This window comes from Temnothorax curvispinosus, unplaced genomic scaffold (genome assembly GCF_003070985.1).
Source record: "Temnothorax curvispinosus isolate PA1 unplaced genomic scaffold, ASM307098v1 QBEX01015484.1, whole genome shotgun sequence".
NCBI lineage: Eukaryota > Metazoa > Arthropoda > Insecta > Hymenoptera > Formicidae > Temnothorax > Temnothorax curvispinosus.
The window spans coordinates 146,912-167,476 of record NW_020225264.1 but is presented as its reverse complement, the minus strand read 5'-3'; the positions used below and the strand labels follow the sequence as shown (position 1 = coordinate 167,476).

At 32.8% G+C, this 20,565-nt stretch overlaps 2 protein-coding genes across 2 annotated transcripts in view; both read left to right on the top strand.

Moving 5' to 3' along the window:
• The window catches only part of LOC112465753 (tyrosine aminotransferase), a 21,798-nt gene extending 5,117 nt beyond the window's left edge, over positions 1–16,681 (top strand). Inside the window, exons 2-11 of the mRNA XM_025033475.1 lie at positions 6,224–6,328; positions 6,702–6,769; positions 7,702–7,860; positions 10,515–10,706; positions 11,341–11,423; positions 13,392–13,461; positions 15,022–15,150; positions 15,238–15,321; positions 15,565–15,663; positions 16,302–16,681. Of these exons, the coding sequence (XP_024889243.1) occupies positions 6,224–6,328; positions 6,702–6,769; positions 7,702–7,860; positions 10,515–10,706; positions 11,341–11,423; positions 13,392–13,461; positions 15,022–15,150; positions 15,238–15,321; positions 15,565–15,663; positions 16,302–16,454 (1,142 nt within the window). The 3' untranslated portion in view covers positions 16,455–16,681. The remainder of the gene's footprint in view (positions 1–6,223; positions 6,329–6,701; positions 6,770–7,701; positions 7,861–10,514; positions 10,707–11,340; positions 11,424–13,391; positions 13,462–15,021; positions 15,151–15,237; positions 15,322–15,564; positions 15,664–16,301) is intronic.
• A 3,022-nt stretch (positions 16,682–19,703) lies between these two features.
• LOC112465748 overlaps positions 19,704–20,565 on the top strand; it is a 16,767-nt gene continuing 15,905 nt past the window's right edge. The window contains exons 1-2 of the mRNA XM_025033469.1: positions 19,704–19,725; positions 20,055–20,550. Of these exons, the coding sequence (XP_024889237.1) occupies positions 20,056–20,550 (495 nt within the window). The 5' untranslated portion in view covers positions 19,704–19,725; position 20,055. The remainder of the gene's footprint in view (positions 19,726–20,054; positions 20,551–20,565) is intronic.

Below are 20,565 nucleotides of genomic sequence, written 5' to 3'. Positions count from 1 at the left end.
ACTTAACTCAACTCAACTATATATATATATATATATATATATATATATAGAGATTATTACTGTCGTAGAAAATGCAACGAGCGATAATGAACGTCGAAACGTGAGGGAGCCTTGAATTAGACGTACCGTCGAACTTCGGCGCACGTACTCGTGGGTATAAGCCGTATAGGAATTATGATTTTATTCCGTCCCCTCTTCCCGCCGTGAGATTAGATCACGTGGCGCTTTAGATAAGAAAAAATAAACGGCGACTTAAATAATATCTATATTTTACGATTATTTTTTTTGCTTGGCGTAGAGCGAGACATAAGCAAGATCTGGATGTCGATGAGCGAGATTTCTCTCTCTTGATCCGAATTTTGAAATTGGCGGGACTTTTATTCGAAAACGAGATGTCGGAATCTGTGTTTATTTCGTATAGAGCGCCGTTCTAACGAGAGCCACGAAATATCGTCGATCGTGTCGAAAAAGAGAGGATTACTTCGACCAAAATCTGATCGACTAATGTTCATTTCTATCAATGGAGATGAATTTTAATTTCAGTTCAACTTAATTTTTATCCTTTTCTAGTTCTAATACTTAGAAAAAATTAAATTTCTAATTCCAGTTCTAAGCAATGATCGATAATATTATCATATGCAATATGTATCGATTTTCACAGTAAAAAATCGTGTGTAGATAGCGGTCCATATGTTAAAATTTTCTTGTGTTACCAAAATTTGATTATTATTATTTCAATGTAAAATTCACATACAACTATGTTATTATTTTCTTAACATTTTCGTGCGTTACATTTATGTCAACGTGATAACTTAACACTTTATGTATGTCATTTAGAAATTAAATATTATTTTGAGTTCTTTTAACACAATTTTTTAAAAATCAACACGGCTTAAAGTTATTTTAACATTATAAACAAAAGTTAAAGTAAATTTTCAAATAATCATATAAACTTTGACATACAAAATAATTAAATTTACTAAAATTAAATATTTCTATTATACACAATTCAAATAAAATAATTAATATCATGTGTTAACATAACTTAAAAAATAAAGTCAAAAGAACAAATATAAATGTAAAGTATAGTGTTAATTAATAACATTTCTAATTTGTTAACAAGTAACACACAATTAATGAGTCATTTTAACAATTTAGAGTGGACTTTTTGGGACATGTAAAAAATGTTAAAATTACGCTTTATTTTTTACTGTGTATGTATCTCTGAAATGCACGTTATGCGATGCATTAATATGTATTACTTAATAAATATGTAGCACACACACACCAGAGTGTTCGCATGGGGAAGGAACGTGCGAGTATATAATGTAATAGCCGCGTTGCAGTATGGTTTGAATTTAATTTCCTGTGACTACGTACACATTGCGCTGAAGATGACCACAAAAAATGGTCGAAACGTTCGCGAATCTTTTATGTATTGACGATTAAGAAATATATACAACTTGCGCCCTATTTACCGCGCCGGCTCATATTGCCTCTTTCCTTTTAATTGATTTAATCACGAGAGCCTTATAAGTTTAATTTAATTAATAAATATGCACAAATATAAGATGGCAATATTTTGCAAAAGTAACGATCCATGCTTCTGTTCGCATTATACATATTATGTACAAGTGCTTATATAAAAATGAGATTTATAATAAATATATAATAAATTATATAGCTACTGACATTCATTAATGTGCAAAAAAAAAACAAGATAGAATAAGTTTTGTTATAAAATAATAATCGAGACGTAAGAGTGTGATGATTACTGGCTACTTCTTTACGCAAAAAATTTTTAATACGCCGATAATTGACTATTCTGTTCTTGTCCAAGCGCGGCGGCTGTGCAATGCGCAAGGGAGATGGCCGCGCTTTGTCAATCTCCGCCGACGGACAACACGCGACTCTGACGCGATTAGACCAGACGCGATTTCAAAAGAAAAAAAAGGTTCGAAGTACTCCGCGATATCCGATCGTCGGGACAAGACGCGAGCACCGATCTCGTCCGGAGCGCGATCCCCGAAATCCTGGCGGGCTCCTCGATTCCCTTCAAACAAGAACAGATATAATAGCTGACCTATGAAGAATAATAAAGCATTTGGTACACGCTCGCTCGCATTAATTTTTTATTTGAGTTTCTTTTTTTTAAGCTTTTCGCTCTTTCCTCTATATATAATTCAATTATTGCATGATTTTTAAGAATTTTCCTAGCAATACGCATCTTTATTTGCATTATAATATTCAAAATTCGCCGTTGATTTTCTGGATTTAACTTTTTTACGTCATAAGAGATGAAAGACAGAAAAGCACGAGATAGTCTATCATGACGGTGTAATCAAGCAGTTATTAATTTTTTTTTATACGGAACAAGGATGACGGGACCGACACGGTCGATTATTTTCCTTTGAAATAAAGGGAAGGATTATACGTCGTGTTTTTTACTATAAAAGCGCGACGCATGCGTTCAAGCGAAGTTATAATTTGCCTGTAAGTCGCCGATGTATGAGAATAGTTGCGATAATTAAATGCAGCACTCAATACACAGCAGATTAAATTCATAAGACTGAAAAATAAAATTATTAGTTCTATTCGCTTTACTTGCGGGACTTTGTGAAAAACATTACGCAAATAGCGGGCCACCTACAAAGGCTCTGTGTACCCGGCTTTGCCGGTAAACGCGGGTAAATGCATACAGATTGCAAACTTTCGCTGTTCTCCGCGGATACGGTTAGATCCTCAATATGCATGATCTCCGGCGCTTGATGTGAAAAAAGTTGACGGATTGGTGAAAAATGGAAGGTCAAATATCCCACGCGAGGGAAATATGCTGGGAATATGAAAAAGCGCATTTTGTGAGCAACTCTAGAGAGCCCGCGTGGAAACTGAGTTGGAAATATCAAACTGCGTTCAATGCGACCTATTTGTGCTTTAAAAAAACGCACGTAATTTTTCGTGCATTATCTTTAAAATGAGACAGTAAAATCCAATTTTACTGTCATACATACGACAATGTTTATCGCTGCATGAAATTTTAGTAGTATCTTTCTTAAATATTTGGAATCGATATTGTCTTAATGGAACTTTTTACGAGAGATAATGACAACAGGTTACCTTTACACGCTTATCTTATCTTTACCATTCGTTCCTGTCGTTCATATAAATACAATAAATACTCACAATTAGTTCCAACGATTATCTTACGATTATCTTACTTGCCTACATGTGTTCGGAAATGCACTGGTAGTACTGGAAAATTTACGGTATATGTGACGTGAACTATAGATTTTCAGTGCTGTTAGTACATTTCGGAGCGCGTCCTGACTCTGTCTAACTTTTAAAGTGATTGTATATATATATATATATAAAACATATGTAGGACATAAATTGCTACATTTAGATTAATATTTATCGTGTACTTCATTGTTACTTTTCTAAAAATCTGATTAAAAATGCGAGTTAAATTTGTTTCCAAGCTTTCCTCCGCTCCTCTCTTCTAGAAGTATCATAACTTGATACGCAGAGTTCGCTCTGGGAAATATTGATACGCAAATACGCGGTGCAGGTTAGACAATATTTCGTTTGCCGACTCTCCGACGTATTTCTAGAGGAAACAACTTTTTCAAAGGTTTACCAGATAACAGTTTTCAAAGCGGTGGAACAATTGCAATATATTTAACCCGACTGAATTTGTCGACACTTAATATCTTTAAAGGAAAAAATAATGCTCTTTAAAACACTGTTTTTTTCCACGTTAGAAAATTCTAAACGGCGACGAACATTAAGCACATAATGTTTTTGCTGTAACCAGTTACATCTTCTCTAATATTATATGCAGAAATAATTGATAATAGTTTTAAAAATTGTTAACTTTAGTTAAAAATTTTGCACATCATCTTAATTTTGGTTTTAAGTTTGCTTTTCAGAGAAAATTGGTATTTAGTGATATAATATTTAATAAAATATTAAAAGAGCATGTTAAATTAGATAAATAAAAATATGTTCTTTAATCAGTATCTTTCTGAAAATCCTTCTTACGAAAACTAACAGAAGGGATGGAAATGACATCCTGAGAGTAGTCAAGTACGTAAAAACTGAAGCACCAAGTATGTTTGTCCGCGAGAATTAATCGTATATTTTACTTCCCCCTTCAGTCCTTTTAACCTCCTTAATTCTTCAGAAAGTTTCTCAAACCTTTTCCGTACTGGGACACACGATTTTAACTATATACAGCGGGGTTTTAAAAGCGCGGTAAAAAGTTAAAAGGCGGTGGTAGTGACGCGTGAGTCCCCTTAACATTTGTAGAACACAAGTGGCGCGGAATGCGGATGTGTCAGAATGTATATCGGAAAAACGTCCTCAGCAAATTGTATAGTGGAATAGAATAGAACTGACATACGAGCACGCTAATCTAAATATATTTTCGATACAAATCCCGATCTGGATGTGCCAGCGGCTGTGTACATTTTCGAGAGCTTCTTTTTATTTTATACATATGCAATTCGAGGAAGATTACAGTGTCGAAAGTAGAATGGCAGTGACATGAGATTTTTCGTACTGCTCTTCACTTTTGTAAATTATAAAAGAAGAAGCGTAGTATAATGACAAAATATCGTAACAATATTTCAAAATTTTGCACTTTTTTTTAAATAAAAGAGGTAGAAAATTCCCTAAAAATTTTTGACGGAAATAAAAGCTTTTTTTAGGGAGAAATTTTTCATATTAAAAGACAGAATGCTACATGTGCATGTAGAGCATATAATCCCAGAATTTGCACTGCTTCTGATTCATGCGTAACTTAGTTTGTTCGTCAGCTTTAAAGTGCTCTCGTTTAAAAACTATTCGAACGTAATTTTGCCACAGGAAAAAAATTGTTTCTTCTAGCGCATGCATGGAATCGCACTATGCATTCCGCGTGTGCAAATTCTGGGATACGCTCTGTATATGTCTCGCGTGTTGTTTTCGGTAAAGTTTCGGTATATATATTTGACCGTGTTCTAAAAATATTCTATATTCTATACAACTGTTTTATAAGTTTTATAATATTAATTAGTGGTACATACGCTAAAGTCTTTGAATCATCAGGAAATTATTAATTACACAATCAAATAAAATAATAATATAAAATAAGAAATTTACTTCGTATATTCTTCTTTTTTACTAAAAAGAGATATACATATTTTTCAAAAGTAATTCTATCGGAGAAAGATATTGCTACAGTAAAAAAAAAGCGTATATAAACTTTTATTAATTCTGTTTATATCAAGTTAATAATACAAAGGTAAATAATGTATAAAAGTTGTAATGAGATGTACTAATAAAACATTAATAAAATTAATAAAAAGGTTAAAATACATCTATCCCTGAGAATAAATCTAATTAAACCATTTTATATCCTTTTCTGTTGTTTTTCTCTAAAAATTACTGAACAAATGCTTTGTATGTAGTACTTTTCTACATAATTTGAAGCGGTATATCCGCGTGAATTAATGGAAAGTAACAAAATTAATTAATGAAAAATTTCAAACACGATGCTGTTATAAATATGTTATTAACTCGCGCACTTAATAATTCACTGACAACGCAACAGATTCAGTGTGCGTGTACACTAATGTGTGCACTAATTGACATTTGCTATAATAGGAATGTGAAATATATATATATATATATATATTTCATGCAAATATATACATATATATTGCATGCAAGGATTGCTGCGTTTCGACGGCGTTAATATTGAAGTTAGTATTTTCTAATATATGTATATATCCTTTCCGAGACAATGGGAAAGTTGTAATTACAATAAATTTCATGGCATTCACGGAGCTCGGATTTTATTTCGTCGTCGCTGACGGTAACAGAAATTTCGCAACAAAGATTGACTATACGGTGGATAGCCTGAAGGAAACAATTTAATTAGTTTCAATCCAGAATGCGAGTGGAGCGCGGCGGGTATTTTGTTGCACTTTGACAACGCGTCTGTAAATTAACGTTCTCTCCTACGGTTATCCTATAGTTTGAATCCAGTAATCAATTACAACGACATGACATATGTGTAATTAGGTGTTTACGCGAAACTGTAATAGCGCCGAGTGTTTGACGGAGAAGCAGATTTACGCGGCTTACCGTATACTCGTAATTACGTGATGATCAATAAAGAAATACTCATGGGGGGAAGTTTATTCAAACTTTGAGATTCTACTGTGTGTTTTGTTTTAAGGCGACCCCACAACTTTTGGCAATTTAAAGCCACCGAAGGAGGTGATCGAGGCCGTTCAAGAAAGCGTCGCATCGCAATTATACAATGGATATGCGCCGAGCACCGGTAATTTGTAATAAGATTTTTAAATATCAACTTAAATCGCCTTCTATATAAATCTTGTTTACTTCACCGGAAATTTCAAAATATACAACAGAAATAACGTGAAACAAATTTGTTAATGGTCGACGTACAAATTTAATTTCGATATACTTTAATTATCGTATTACCATTGCAATTTTCGAAGCGAGTACGATAAATAATTTAAACAATACCGTAAATATAACTGTCGCAGTTATTCATTAGATTAATGTACATTATACATAATACACGACACGCTTGTCTATCTTGTATGATAAATTTTCGAATTATTAATTATAATCAGATATTTTCACTGTATCTGAAGTAACGAGAAAAATTAATTTTTATCTTGTTTTAGGTTATCAGAAGGCGAGAGAAGCCGTAGCTGAGTACAGCTCGAATGAACTCGTGAAAGTCGATCCCAAGGTAGGATGAACACGTGCTTATATCGAATGTCGCTGGTAGATCGGCCAACATGTGTCGCAAGCAATTTGGAGTCATTGACATCTACGCTTCCTTGTTACGTGTTTAAATCGAGTTTTACTTATTCACCAACAATTTTGTTATTACTTATTCAACCGGAATAGCGCGGAAAGTCAAATTTTGCGCGAGTTGTTTTAATATTAATAACAGTCGTAAATTCTTCCCAACCGCGAGAAGGAGGGCGAGTTTTATGAGAGGACGACGCCGACGTGGTCGATTGTATATTCTGAGCAGTGAACGTACAACTCTGAAGATAGTTAATTAACTTGATGTCGCGAATTTTCATGCCGTAAAAATTGCAAATGGAAAAAGAAATATGTCGACGTTGTTAATAACATAATGACATAATAATAAAATAACATAATATTAACGAACGAAGGAATTAGTCTTTTTTTTTACAAAATAATTTATAAAATTATCGAACAGTTATTAAATTACGTGGCAAAACTTGAATAGTAATAGCAAAATTAAAAGTTTGCTGCATAAAAATATTATTACTTTTCTTTAAAAACACTTTTAATCATATCTTTTCGTATTTAAATGCAATTATGCTCAGCACGTAAATATCGTATTCAGTTTATTTGTCTGTAATAAAATTCTTGCGATATATATACCATAAGTAATCTATCAGCTTTTACTTCATTTAATCATGTAGATATATTTTCATATTTTTTTCTGCCAGAAATTCCCGCTGAAATTCTTTTATCACTGCATCAAGCAAATCTGTTAAAAAAATACGAAAGTATGGAAACGTAAAAAAATATTTTTTCTACCTTAAAAATATTCCTTTTTGTTTCCATTCCACATTTAATATGACGAGAATAAAGGTAAAACACACGGAAATAAAATATTTCGTGTCTCTATATTTGCCATAGGACGTAATCCTGTGTAGTGGATGTTCTTGCGCACTCGACTTGTGCATTACGGCTTTAGCTCGAGAAGGCCAAAACATCCTAATTCCACGTCCCGGTTTTTCCATCTATCGAACGCTGGCGGAGGGCCTTGGTATTACGGTTAAAACGTACAATTTACGTGTGAGTATTTTTTTCAAAAAAGGAAATCAAAGTGATTTCTTCACGTTTTGCTGGATTTTGCTAGGTGTATGCACAACTTAAAATTCTAGCAATTATTCCCGCAATGAAAAATCATGCAAATATAGATCAAAATTTTCCTTCGAATATTTCGAGCATACATAAGATTATTTCGAGAAAAGAGCATGTCGAAGCCAAATAACCAGAGATTTTTAACCTTTTTTTTTTACAGAAACATATAAAAATGAGTTATGAATTGTTTTCTAAAACGCGGGGACTTCTTTTTAAAACATTACACTGTTCCACGCGCGTATTTCAATTAATACTAATTTCTGAAATATTAAATCGATTAATACTTCTTAATTTATTTGTTTAATATGCGTGCGTTTGTGAACGAATAGTGTAATGGGCATCAGCTTTATATTCCCGTGATAATGTGAAAAATATTAATCTATATCGCAGCGCATTTTGTAATAATCGCGCTTGTAAAAGAGAAGGTAGTTCTGTACGCGCTACCGTGTTGCATCGCCATTAATAAGAAACGTGCATAACAGCGTCTGTGCTATATTTCTTAAGTTACGCGTTATTACAAAACGCACTTCAAGCGGTACAGACGGGCTTAGTAAGCAGCTTTATATGCAAAAATATACCATTTCGTTGGTATCTTTAAATTTATTAACCACCCAGGGCGTGAATGCATTCATTTAACGAAAAACAATGAGGGTGCATAATGTCCCGTTTATTTAGTGTGCGCGAGGGTAGGATGGCCAGAATCTTTCAGCGCAGCAATGCCAATTATACACGTACTCTCTTTTAGATATATATGCCAGAAAATATAATTATTACAGTCTTCTCTCAAAATATGCAATTAAGCGAGAAAGTTTTATTCGACTTTATACATTAATGTAAAACGATAGAAAGATCAATTTGTAAATATTTTTCGCATTCTATAATTCTTAAGCAATAAATAAATTTGGAAAAGAACGACTATCAATAAGTTAATCAAAATAATATTTTGTTGCAAACATATATAGTGTTATTAAATTCTTACATTGTGTAATAGCACAGAAATATTTAGTTTACACATTTAGCGTATATAAAACATAAATTTACATTCCTGGTTTAAACATTTCTATTTTTATCTAGTCAAAATAATTTTCTCACATAATAGACAGTTTTTAGCTTGTAAAAAATATTTGATTCTTAATATTAACTAATTTTGTAACTTAACTCATGTAATTACGTTAATTTTAAATTATCCGCAAAAATTTTCCGTTTTTATTTGCAAAGGATTTATAATAGTTTACTTTAAGCCAATTGGTGCCGTCATTGCATAATGACTTTAAACGGCACGAAATCATATTTAAATCGCCCTTCGCTATTTACACGATAAATCAGTGCTTTCGCTCGGAGATTTTCAAACCGAAGTGCTAATGAGGTAGTTTCCTCTCTTTTCAGCTTCGCTCGGCGGCAAGTTTTAACGTCTCACTCTCCTCTTTGCGCGTCGTTGCGAACTATTTTATGTTCTGGAAGTAATTACAACCACAATGCAGTAGCTTTAATTGTGTATAAGGCGGAATGTGCAAGGAATTTGTACATCCCTGGCGCATTGCTCATATTATACATCAGTCATGCAATCGCATAAATACTATGTATTTGTCTATGTCTTTATGAACATTAAACTTCGTAAAATCCTTTAAATGTTCTGCTTTTATTGCTACATATACCTTTATTATTCTTTATTTTAATATTTTTCTTTTTATCATTTTTATTCAAAAATATTTTTTTAAATTATGTTACAGTTAATAATTAACATTTATTTAGAAGTTTTGAATAAAAATGTATGATGTACCAAAACTACTTCGACATTGCTTTATTTTTTTGCTGTATAATTTTATAGAAAAATGCTGACGTATAACAGATGGAAAATTATTTAAACGTTATAATGCTTTTAATTGCCAAGTAATGTTTTAATTATTGAGTAAAGAAGTTTCATTATGAGCCCATTTAATAAATTTATATTTATAAACAATTGGAAAACAATTTAGGAAACACACAACCATTACAAAAATTATATACCAATTATACTAATAATTACACCAAATATTAGGCAATTAAACATAGTTAACCCAGTGAAATCACAATTATGAAATTTAGTTAAAAATTAGGTAAATAAATCTATTTATTTGATAATACTGTAACGCACGTACGTATACGTGTTATTGTATAATTTTGCTGTTATAAAGCGTATACCCATTACAACTTTTTAATCACAAATATTTTGAGAAAGCTTATTAATTTTTCCTTACTTAAATTTTTTTTTATGATATTTTAATTCACTATTAAATATTTTTATAGCCAAACCTTCAAACTAAATTTTTTTTTTAAAGAACATTTATATGGATTTTATAAGACTTTCTGTTACAAAATATTAATATAAAAGTTTCGCTAAAAAATGTGGAAATATTTTTGCCATGTTAAAATTTTGTCCACAAAGAACCCAGAATCGTTGGAGAACTTATAATCGTAAGAGAGCGCGTGGTTTTTGAGTCACCTTGTACACAATATCACGCGGCATAGAGGGGAAGGACAGAGGAGAGATGAAGACTCGAGAGGGCTTCTCGCGAATGCATCCCATTAATATTAATCGTTTCTAGCCGGAGCTCGGCTGGGAGATCGATCTGGACGACCTGAAGGAGCAAATCGACGAGTCGACGGCGGCGATTGTTATAAACAATCCGTCGAATCCGTGCGGCTCCGTGTTCAGCCGCGACCATATACTTGACATTCTCGATATCGCCGCTCGTTACTACGTACCCATTATAGCCGATGAGATTTACGAGCACATGGTACGTGTCCGAATATTACGCTTACCTACCGCCCAAGTGACAAATCGTTTCATTTGCGGAACAAATAAACCATGCGGCGTTTTGTTTGAAAGGGGTGTGAAATTAATTCAGAACGGATATGCACGGTGTCCCGAATCCGGAAGGGGCGCGTTGCAATTCGTTACCGCGTCAAGAAGGAATATTTTTTGTTTGTAACATGTATAAAGAATATTTAGTTAATTCGATAGCGATAAAATATTTAATGTAGTAAAAAAAAGAAATGTAACTGTATAAAGAAATAAATTATATTAATTTTGCGTTTTTAACGTCATTTTTTAATTAATATTATCTTTGAGAGAATTTTATTTTTATGTAAGAATTACGTAATAAGAGATATATAAAATATATTATGTGTAAAAAAATTTATCACGTAAATTTTTATAACTTTAATCATAAAAATATTATATACAATATAATTATAATATATAAAGATAGTATATACCAAATAGGTATATTTAAAAAAATTCGATGAGACGAAGTAATGTCTGACTGTTACAATTTTGGATTATTTTGTGTCACATGCCTTTGCACGCAGGCGAAACATACGTGCCTATTATACGCAAATACATTTTTCACCTCACCGCTCTGTTTTCAGGTATTTCCAGGACGGACTTTCCACTCGTTAGCGTCTCTATCGACCGAAGTTCCTATTTTATCGTGCAGCGGACTAACTAAAAGGTATGTCGGAACGTGTAAAATGATTATAAAACTCCTGTTTTGACACTCGAACACAAGCGCAAAATTGTATGTAACATTTCACACTTTTCACGCGCGTAACGTGTGACTTTCATATATTAAACAAGACGGTTTAGCAGTTAATTTACCCCTTGAAACAAAATGTCGTGTTACTGAAAGGTTTTTTCAAGACCGAAGAATCAAAAGTCGGCGTGAAATAAAGAATGTCCGCGTTTTTAACAGCTAAAAATGCTTATCTAAAAGCATTAGAATTGTAAACAATGCTTATACGCAACGATACGTTCGGGAAAATAATAGAAAATTAGTCTTTGCAATTATTTTTAACATCATAAATGCGCGATGATAATCATTTTAAAATAATTTGGAAAATGCGGCACCGATATAATAAGTTCACCCTACATCGGGTTTCCAGTTATTTTCAGTACGTTACCTTCGATTATCTTTCATCGTGAAAAGGATGGAACGAAACTAGCGATTCGTGAAGTTGACGGAAGGAATCCTTGGGACGGAAGCACTTCGCCTGTAAAATTTTTCGCTCGATTTTTTCAAAAATAGAACGTGGGGTTGATTGAGCGTGAATAAAATCGCGTCGCGATGAAAACTGAAGGGACGGGCGTATTCTAAAGTTTCGCGATTATGCCTCCATTATTCTAACGGTATCAGATTTGAAACGCAACTTAATTTACGACCGTACGCCATACCAGTAGTTGTAAATGAGTTCTTGCAGTTTGCTGTTAAGTCTTTCATTGCGGCATGATGTATTTTACACGCCGCAGATTTCGCATAGCGCGGTGGTGGTATTTTAGTATCAACGGTAAATCGCATTTCTCATGTAAAATTCAATGATATACGTGAATATAAGGTAAAAAATATAAATCGATCGGTAGAGGTAAAACGGAAAGTCTTATAACATCCATGTATATATGTTCCTTTTAACAAAATTTTAGTTTGAAGTATTGGTTATAAAAATATTTAACATTGAATTAAAACATTATGAAAAGGAAATATTTAGTTGAGGAAAGATTAATAATAAGCCTGCCTAATGAATAAGTAAAGTTACGGGGCAGATACGTTATAACATTATTTAATAAATGTCATGTAACAATTTGCTGCCTATTTAGTACAAGAATTTCAGAACCAATTAAATCTTTCTTATAGAGCTTTCATATTGTATTATTCATCATAAAATATTATAATCTGCTTCGAAGTGAATTGCGCGGCTACATTTAGTGCTTTTTTTATTTAACAGGAATACTCAAATTGAGAAGAGAAATGAAGAAGAAGAAACAAATGCTATGCAGGCAAAATAAATATGCAAATATATTATCTTAATGCAGTGCTATCGTTGGGTACATGTATCCATAACAATTAGTACAGTTAAGAGTAATACATTAATCTACTCCTCTTTGAGTCTCTTCTTATTGTCAAAAATAAAAGAATTATCTTGGAAAATAAAAAGAGAAGCACCTTGCATCGCTTATTAAGATTGTGATGTACGACAGACACTTTGTAACCGCACGATAATTCGTACTGCATGTGCTAAGCTAAACAATGGAATTGCATGCCGCAATAAAAATTATTAAAAATTGCTTCTGCTCTTAAATTGTTCACTCATAAAATGCCCGTTTCATTTTTCCATCGCAATCAAACGATCATAAGAAGCGTGATAAAAAATACATTTCTAATCGATTTAAGAAAATAACTCATAAATAATTAGTTTTTTTTTCAATATTGAAATAGAAATTCATAGCTTTGATATTAGCTACTTTTACATATGTAGAGCTATTTTTGAATTATCGTATAATTTCATAATTTCTTTTGTACATAGAGAATCGTTACTTTACTTTAGGAGTTTTTTAAATTTAATTTAGAAGATAAAGCAAACTCTCACGTTCGGTAAAATGGCATCCGACGACAATAATCCCATTTTGATCTCTCTTTTCTTTGCAGATTTTTAGTTCCAGGCTGGCGTATGGGCTGGATAATAATCCACGATCGTCAGAACGTGCTGGAAGCCGAGGTGGGTAAACGGTCGTGGTACAATACGTGACAGCCCGAAAATAATTGCTTCTCCAGCGGTATTGTTTCCGTAACGAGGCCCGAGCGTGTCCCGGCGAGTTCGGCACCGCATACCGCGGATTGGATTAAATTTCGTTGATTAAACTTTATTCCGCTATTAAAGTTCGGTCCTTCAGCAATCGGCCTTTCGGTCGATCGTGCGCCCTTAATTCCTTGTCTTGAATTTGCGGCACATCGCCTCGAATCAACTCTAAATCTCCATCGGATGTATTTCTGCGCTTTTTAATAACTTTGCGAGAGTTGTAAAGTCGCGGTCTTAGACAAGTAATTAAAATGATATAATAGGGAAATCTATAATCAACAAGTTTTATGTACGTATTACCTTTATTAGATAAACATGCAAGAAACAACAATAGGGAAAGCTTTGTCTTAACTCTTTGTGTGTTATAATGTATTAAAGTGTATTCTACGCGATACACACAGAAAAAAATAATTAAATCAAAACTTATATACTCGTATATACGCAACAATCTATATAATTCTTCTTATAAAACTTTCAATATTTTATTTTATTAACTTCTTTTTCTTGGATGAACTATATAAATGACTTCATCCAAGCAAGTTTTTTTCGTTTAACGCAATATAATTATTTCAAGATTATAGATGTATTACGAGTATATATAGGTGAGTTTTGATTTCACTTCTTTTTTCTCGTGCAGCTTAACTAAAAATTAATTCATTGTTACTTCATAATTTTCTAATATAATTCCTAAAATACGACTAAAACATGACTAAACAATTAATTCTTTTTTTTTAAATAAAATATGAAAATACGTCATTTGTTTCTACTTTTGTCTGTATGTACTACATACATATATTCAATATTTTATCGTACATTTTTTTGGGTCACGCTTTTGAAGGAAAAGGTTGTTTATTCGATCATTTGATGATATTCTCCCACGGGCGAGTATCGGACAAGCTGGTAAATAGTCTGTCGATATGTAACACGTTTCGATATTTCAGAATTCGCGAGAAATCCAGTATCTACTATCAAGTTTTTGGAAGTAATTTTATATTGATCTCGACATGACCGAGCACCGAATTCGCTTTTGAGAATATTTATATCTGTTCGGATCACGAAAATCCCTGACGTATATAACATTTCTTGAAATTTTTTTCTTTTAGAACTTTTATAAATTTTGTAACAAATTTTATTATTTCGCTGGCGATATATTATGAAACAATTTATCTCGATTTATCTGTTACATTTATACGTACCTAAAATAAATTTTCCAAATTTACCTAAATAGCTTCGTGTCGTTTTATTTTTATTTTAGTATATATTTTATGTCTGATACTATATAAATGTCTTTTGTGTTACATGGCACATAAAAACAAGAAAAATAGAATTCTACATTTCAACAATTCAATTTCATCGATTATTGGACGTGAATTTAAATATTATAGAAATAGTACAGTATTTTTTGTTGCATTATATTTAATATTTAATTATACAATATAAAGCACGAGCTTAACAAATCCTTGATTTCTCATCCCTTAGATTCGCAAAGGTTTACATTGCTTGAGCCAGCGAATAATTGGCAGCAATACTATCGTTCAAGGTGCCTTGCCTACGATACTTCGAAAAACGCCGCAGAAGTTTTTCGACGATGTTATCTCTACTCTACACGTAAGTTTTATCGCGATTTAAAAAAATATATAAATATATAAACTCAGCGCATAATAAAATATTTATCTCAAATTTATGATGTTACAGTCGCATTCCAAATTGGCGTACAACTGCATATTAAAAATCCCAGGATTGAAACCGATAATGCCGGATGGGGCGATGTACATGATGGTAATGATTCCCATTATAATTAGCCCCGGCCACACCCTTGCATACAATTTCAAGAATCACAGCGCATTGTTTGACAGTCCGTAGCTCGCGGCGACTAAAGCCGTAAATGTTAATCGAGCATCCGTTAAATAGGTCGTACAATTAGTCGGTGCACGACCGCTATTTATACGTTAATGCAAATACCATCAGTAAGGTGGGTCCGACTGCAATTTACGAGCTATAAATTATTGAATCGATTTTCAGGTCTACATCGATCTATCGTGCTTTCCGGAATTTAATTCCGATCTGGAATTCGTGCAGCGGCTGTTAATGGAAGAATCTGTGTTTTGCCTGCCTGGCCAGGTTGGTGTTTCTGACGTTTTAAATTATTATAATAATCATTGATTAAAAATCTCCCAAGTATATCTCTCAAATCCGTGTAAAAATACACGATTTTTTTTAAATTGAATTTTACGATATATATACCGACATTTAACTCTAGCATTTATCGTTTATAAATATTGCAAAAAATTAAAGCATCATACTGCTATGAATGATGCTTTAATTTTTAAAAACATGAAATGTGCCGAATATAAATAGCAGGATATAAATCCTTTTTATTAATTAATGTGATTGCAAAGTTCGACAGATTCTGTAACAAATTACATTAAAGAGCTTATACAATTTATCCTGATGTTTTCGAATTTATATAATTTCACAAATATCAATAAATTTTTATTTTAGTTCTTTGCATTCTTTAAATTTGGAATTTAAAATATCAAACATTTGATTTACATGTTTATATTATTTGCAGATATATGTAAATTATTACCTTTAATTTTGCAATCACATTATTCATCATGTTTTCATTTTGTTTCCTGATAATTTATTCAAAGGTGAAGGTTTTTAATCTCACATTAAAGCAACAGATAATTAATTTAAAAGAAATTGCTAAAAATATAACGTGATTTTAATAATCTTCTTCTCTCTTGATTTCCCAGTGCTTTGATTATCGCTCTTACATGAGGTTGGTAATCACTGTGCCGAGTGACATGCTCGAGGAAGCGTGTCAAAGGATTCAAGAATTCTGCGAGAGACATCATTATAAAACGGCGGAGAGCAGAAACGGCTTCGTCAACGAGATTCCATATTAAGAAACGATCAAACGTATATATAGAAATTAGAACATTGATTGGCATTAACCCGCTGATTATTTTCCTCTACTTTCGGATCTCTGGATTCTTTCAAATTCAAAAAGAATTCTTCAGCCTTGGTTTTTGTTTCTGTGTATATGTATATCTTTTCGTTTATATCTTTAAGTGTATAGTTATGTATATCTATCTACTGTACTTGCTTGTAAATGCCTGTATAATTATGTATAATAAAGGTTTGATATATGTACTTTAACATACATGATTCTTTCATTTAATTCGGCAATAATAATTAATAATTGCTATATGTATCGTAATCTTATTCCGAAAGGCTGGAGCTTCGTACACTATCGCAAAACCGAAGATTTATCGTCGGATTACATTAATCCGAGCTATTTACTTCTTGTTTACTTGCAAATACTATGTCGTCAGAATAGGTATTGTAATATGTAATTATTAGCTATTTTGATAATATACAAAATGTTTTAAATGTTATTATGTGCTCTTAATGTGCACTTTTATCATGTTTTTTAAATTCTTGTTTATTTTCGTTTATCCATTTCTAGACAACGGATGTATAAGATTTTATATCTATATATTCTTTTCTCTATATAACAATGCTCATAATATACGTTTAAGATCTAAATATATCTGACATATATTTGATATAATTTTGACGGATCCATTTTACCTTAAATTAAAATTAATAATTTAAAATTCAACGATGTAGCGAAATTGCAGCGCAGCAAAAAAATTGTAATATATCGAAATTATAACTCGAAATAATGAATACTTCAAAAAGCTCTTGTTGTGTGCATTAATAAATAATAGATACATAACTCACTTTATGGCTGTCGCGGTCGTTCGAAACTTACCTGGATTTTTTCCTCGTCTCTCGTTTCTCTATTATTGCTCTTCCATGACACTCGTACAGTTCAACTGAACGTGAATAAGAATGATGTAAAAAAAAAAAAAAAAAAATACAATTGTACAAAGTTCGATACTTGCAAATAGTCGGCACTCGTAAATTAACGCAAGGTACGAATCTCGAATGTCACACAGAAAAGAGAGAAGTGTCAAATCAGCATTGATATACTTGTATATGCGAAAAAATATATAATGAAATTGAACTTAAAATTATAAGATCATATTGCGTTAAATGAAGAAAACGTGCTTGAATGAAATCATTTATACAGTTAAACGAAGTTTCATTATTAGCTCAACCAAGAAAAAAAAAGTTAAAACAAAAACCAGTTAGTATCGAACGCTCATGACAGACGGTTGCTTCTTACGAACTGGTGATGGTGAGTGGTTTCCATAAATTCACATCCAGATTTATAAATTAAAAGATCTCATCGATTACTTCACTCTAGTGTTCCTCCTTATGATCTGGCACCTAGAGAAGACCACATAGAATACCTTGTCATCCGTGAGTGGTCACCGTCATGTTAAATTAAATTGTTACAATCTACATCTCATACAGCACATTGCTGAATATGGTCCGAATAAGGACCGAAACGTACGTCTAATGCCATAGAAAAATAAATATAATTTTCGCACCGTCAACAGCGATTGGCTCTTAATTAGCCCGATTCCTTCCACGTTAAAACAAAAAGTTGAAATTCTTATAAGAAGATTATATATTTTTGTGTATATACAAGTATATCAATGTTAATTTGACACTTCTTTTTTTTCTGTGCAGAAAGGATTTTTAATAAATTAATGGATGTAACAAGCGCGATTGGCGCATCGTAAAAGTTAATTAATTATACGGATTGTAGCTAATTGTAAGAATGATAGAGTTTCGAGGAATAATGGATTAGACAAACGGAACAACTCGCGCCGCGCGAATGACAACACGTTAGCCTTGTACGTGAAACAGCGCGCCGGTTGCCGCAAAAATAAACGTAAAGGCCGTACGCGAGTCAGTCTTGTCGTACGAAATATTTAAATTACACTGAATATTCTATTTTCTTGCACTACAAATTAATGAATAATGTAGCATGCTGTCATTTGAATAACTTGATTCGGTGATCCGTACACCGCTTTGCACTCTCGATTGGAAAATAGTGCGTTTAATGTCCATTTCTACCAATATAGATTAACTTTAATCTCGGTTTAATTTACTTTTCATCTTTTTCTAGTTCTAAGAAATAAAAAAAAATAGAAGATAAGTTAAATCGAGGTTATAGTTAATCTACATTGATGGTAGAAATAAACATAAGTTGAAAAATTCGATAGAAGATACAATACTGCGTTCAAAAAATCCAAAAAGTTTTTACATAAATGATTGTCACCCAGGTCACCCTGTATGTTGTGAAGTAGTGTATACAATCTCCGGTGCTTCTTCGATTTCATTCTCGACGAATAAACCGTGCAGAATATACGAAGTGATTTTAACTTATTATCGAGGTTTCCGTGGCGTAGAATTTTCAAACCGGGTACAACAAAACTGCTTACAGAATATGGAAGTATAACTGAAAAAGTTTTTGATTACCTAGCTAGAATCAATATTGCAGAATGCTAAACAACTTCAACATGCGCGCCTTTCATGGCACGTAAGATTTCCAAGTAATAATTAATTTCCCTCCAAGTGTTTTCCAGCATTTGCGGTGTAACTGTTTCTATCGCAGCAACAATTCTTGGTCTTCAGTTCATCGTGGATTCGATCAACATCTTCCTGCGAAGTGCTCGGTCTTCCCGCTCCTTTTTGGTGCCGAACACCAGTCTCTTGAAATTGCTTTAATCAACGTAAAAATGGAGCTTTTTCATATTGAGTTTTGTAACGACGTTGCGTTGTGATGACGGACTTTGTTTTAATAAACCAAAATACACACAATGCTTTCTCTTGAACAGTCGCCATTTTTAAATATGTTATATTATCTTCCAGACATCAATGCGGCGAGCACAGCGTTATGAAATAAAATTTTTTGAGTTACACTTTCATATTCTGTAAGCAGTATTATTTCGTTGTTTCCAGTTTGAAAATTATAAGCCACGGAAACTCCAATAGTAATTTAGAATCACCCTGTATTTGCTTTGACAAAAGCTATCGCTTTAGAACTATATAGGGTAGACCGGGGACAAAAGTAACAGGGTACAGTTTATGTAACATCGTGAATATTTCTTAAACTATAAAAGGTACGTGTGTGAGACCACGAGGCGAGATCCGCTAGATGGAGCGGCATTTGTTCCTTAGTTCATTCAGTTCATTGTCGCCCCTCGCGGAACGTGCACGTGTGCAGGAGAAGAAGTTACTTTTTTCCTTCCTGAAGTAAGTTTTCTTACGTGCATAAAATCTGAAATATTTTTCTTTCTTTATGCCGAAGGTATAAGGTTTTATTTTTATATGTTTTAGTGATTATCTATGTTAATGATTTGCATAATACGATTGACTTTCATCCAGATATTTATGTAAAAAATTTACTTCGAATCATAAAATATCATTAGGGGACAATTGTAACATCAATGCCTGGGGACAGTTGTAGCATTACAATTGTCCCCGTTGCTCGGGGACAACTTCAACTTAACTAACCTAACCCCGTTTGGTTGGTCTTATTTTAGTGTTGTTTTTTACAATGTTATTTGCATTTTTCTTCGTAGAATGCCGCGAACAAGAAAACGCAAGACGCAACGGGGCACGAAAGAAGTAGATTTATACGAACAGGCGTTTGAAGAGGTTATAAAGGGTCAGTTATCCATTCGTGCGGCTGCAAAAAAGTATGACTTGTGTCATGTATCTCTGATGAGATACAAAAGGAAGAAAGATTCTACAAATGAGAAAGATCACACAGAATCCTCTGTTACCATGGGGTATAGAAGCTGCAATAAAATTTTCTCCGCGGAACAGGAAAAAATCATGGTGCAATATATTATAAAAGCTGCTGAAATATATTATGGTCTTCCACCAAAAGAAATTCGGCGACTTGCTTACGAGCTAGCCAAAAAATATGATTTGAAAAGACCTCCCCAATGGGACGAAAACTGTCAAGCCGGTGCAGATTGGTTCTCCTCTTTTATGAAGAGAAATGCTGAATTATCAATAAGATGTGCACAACCGACCAGTATTTCTAGAGCTACGAGTTTTAATGCTACAAATGTAAAATTATTTTTC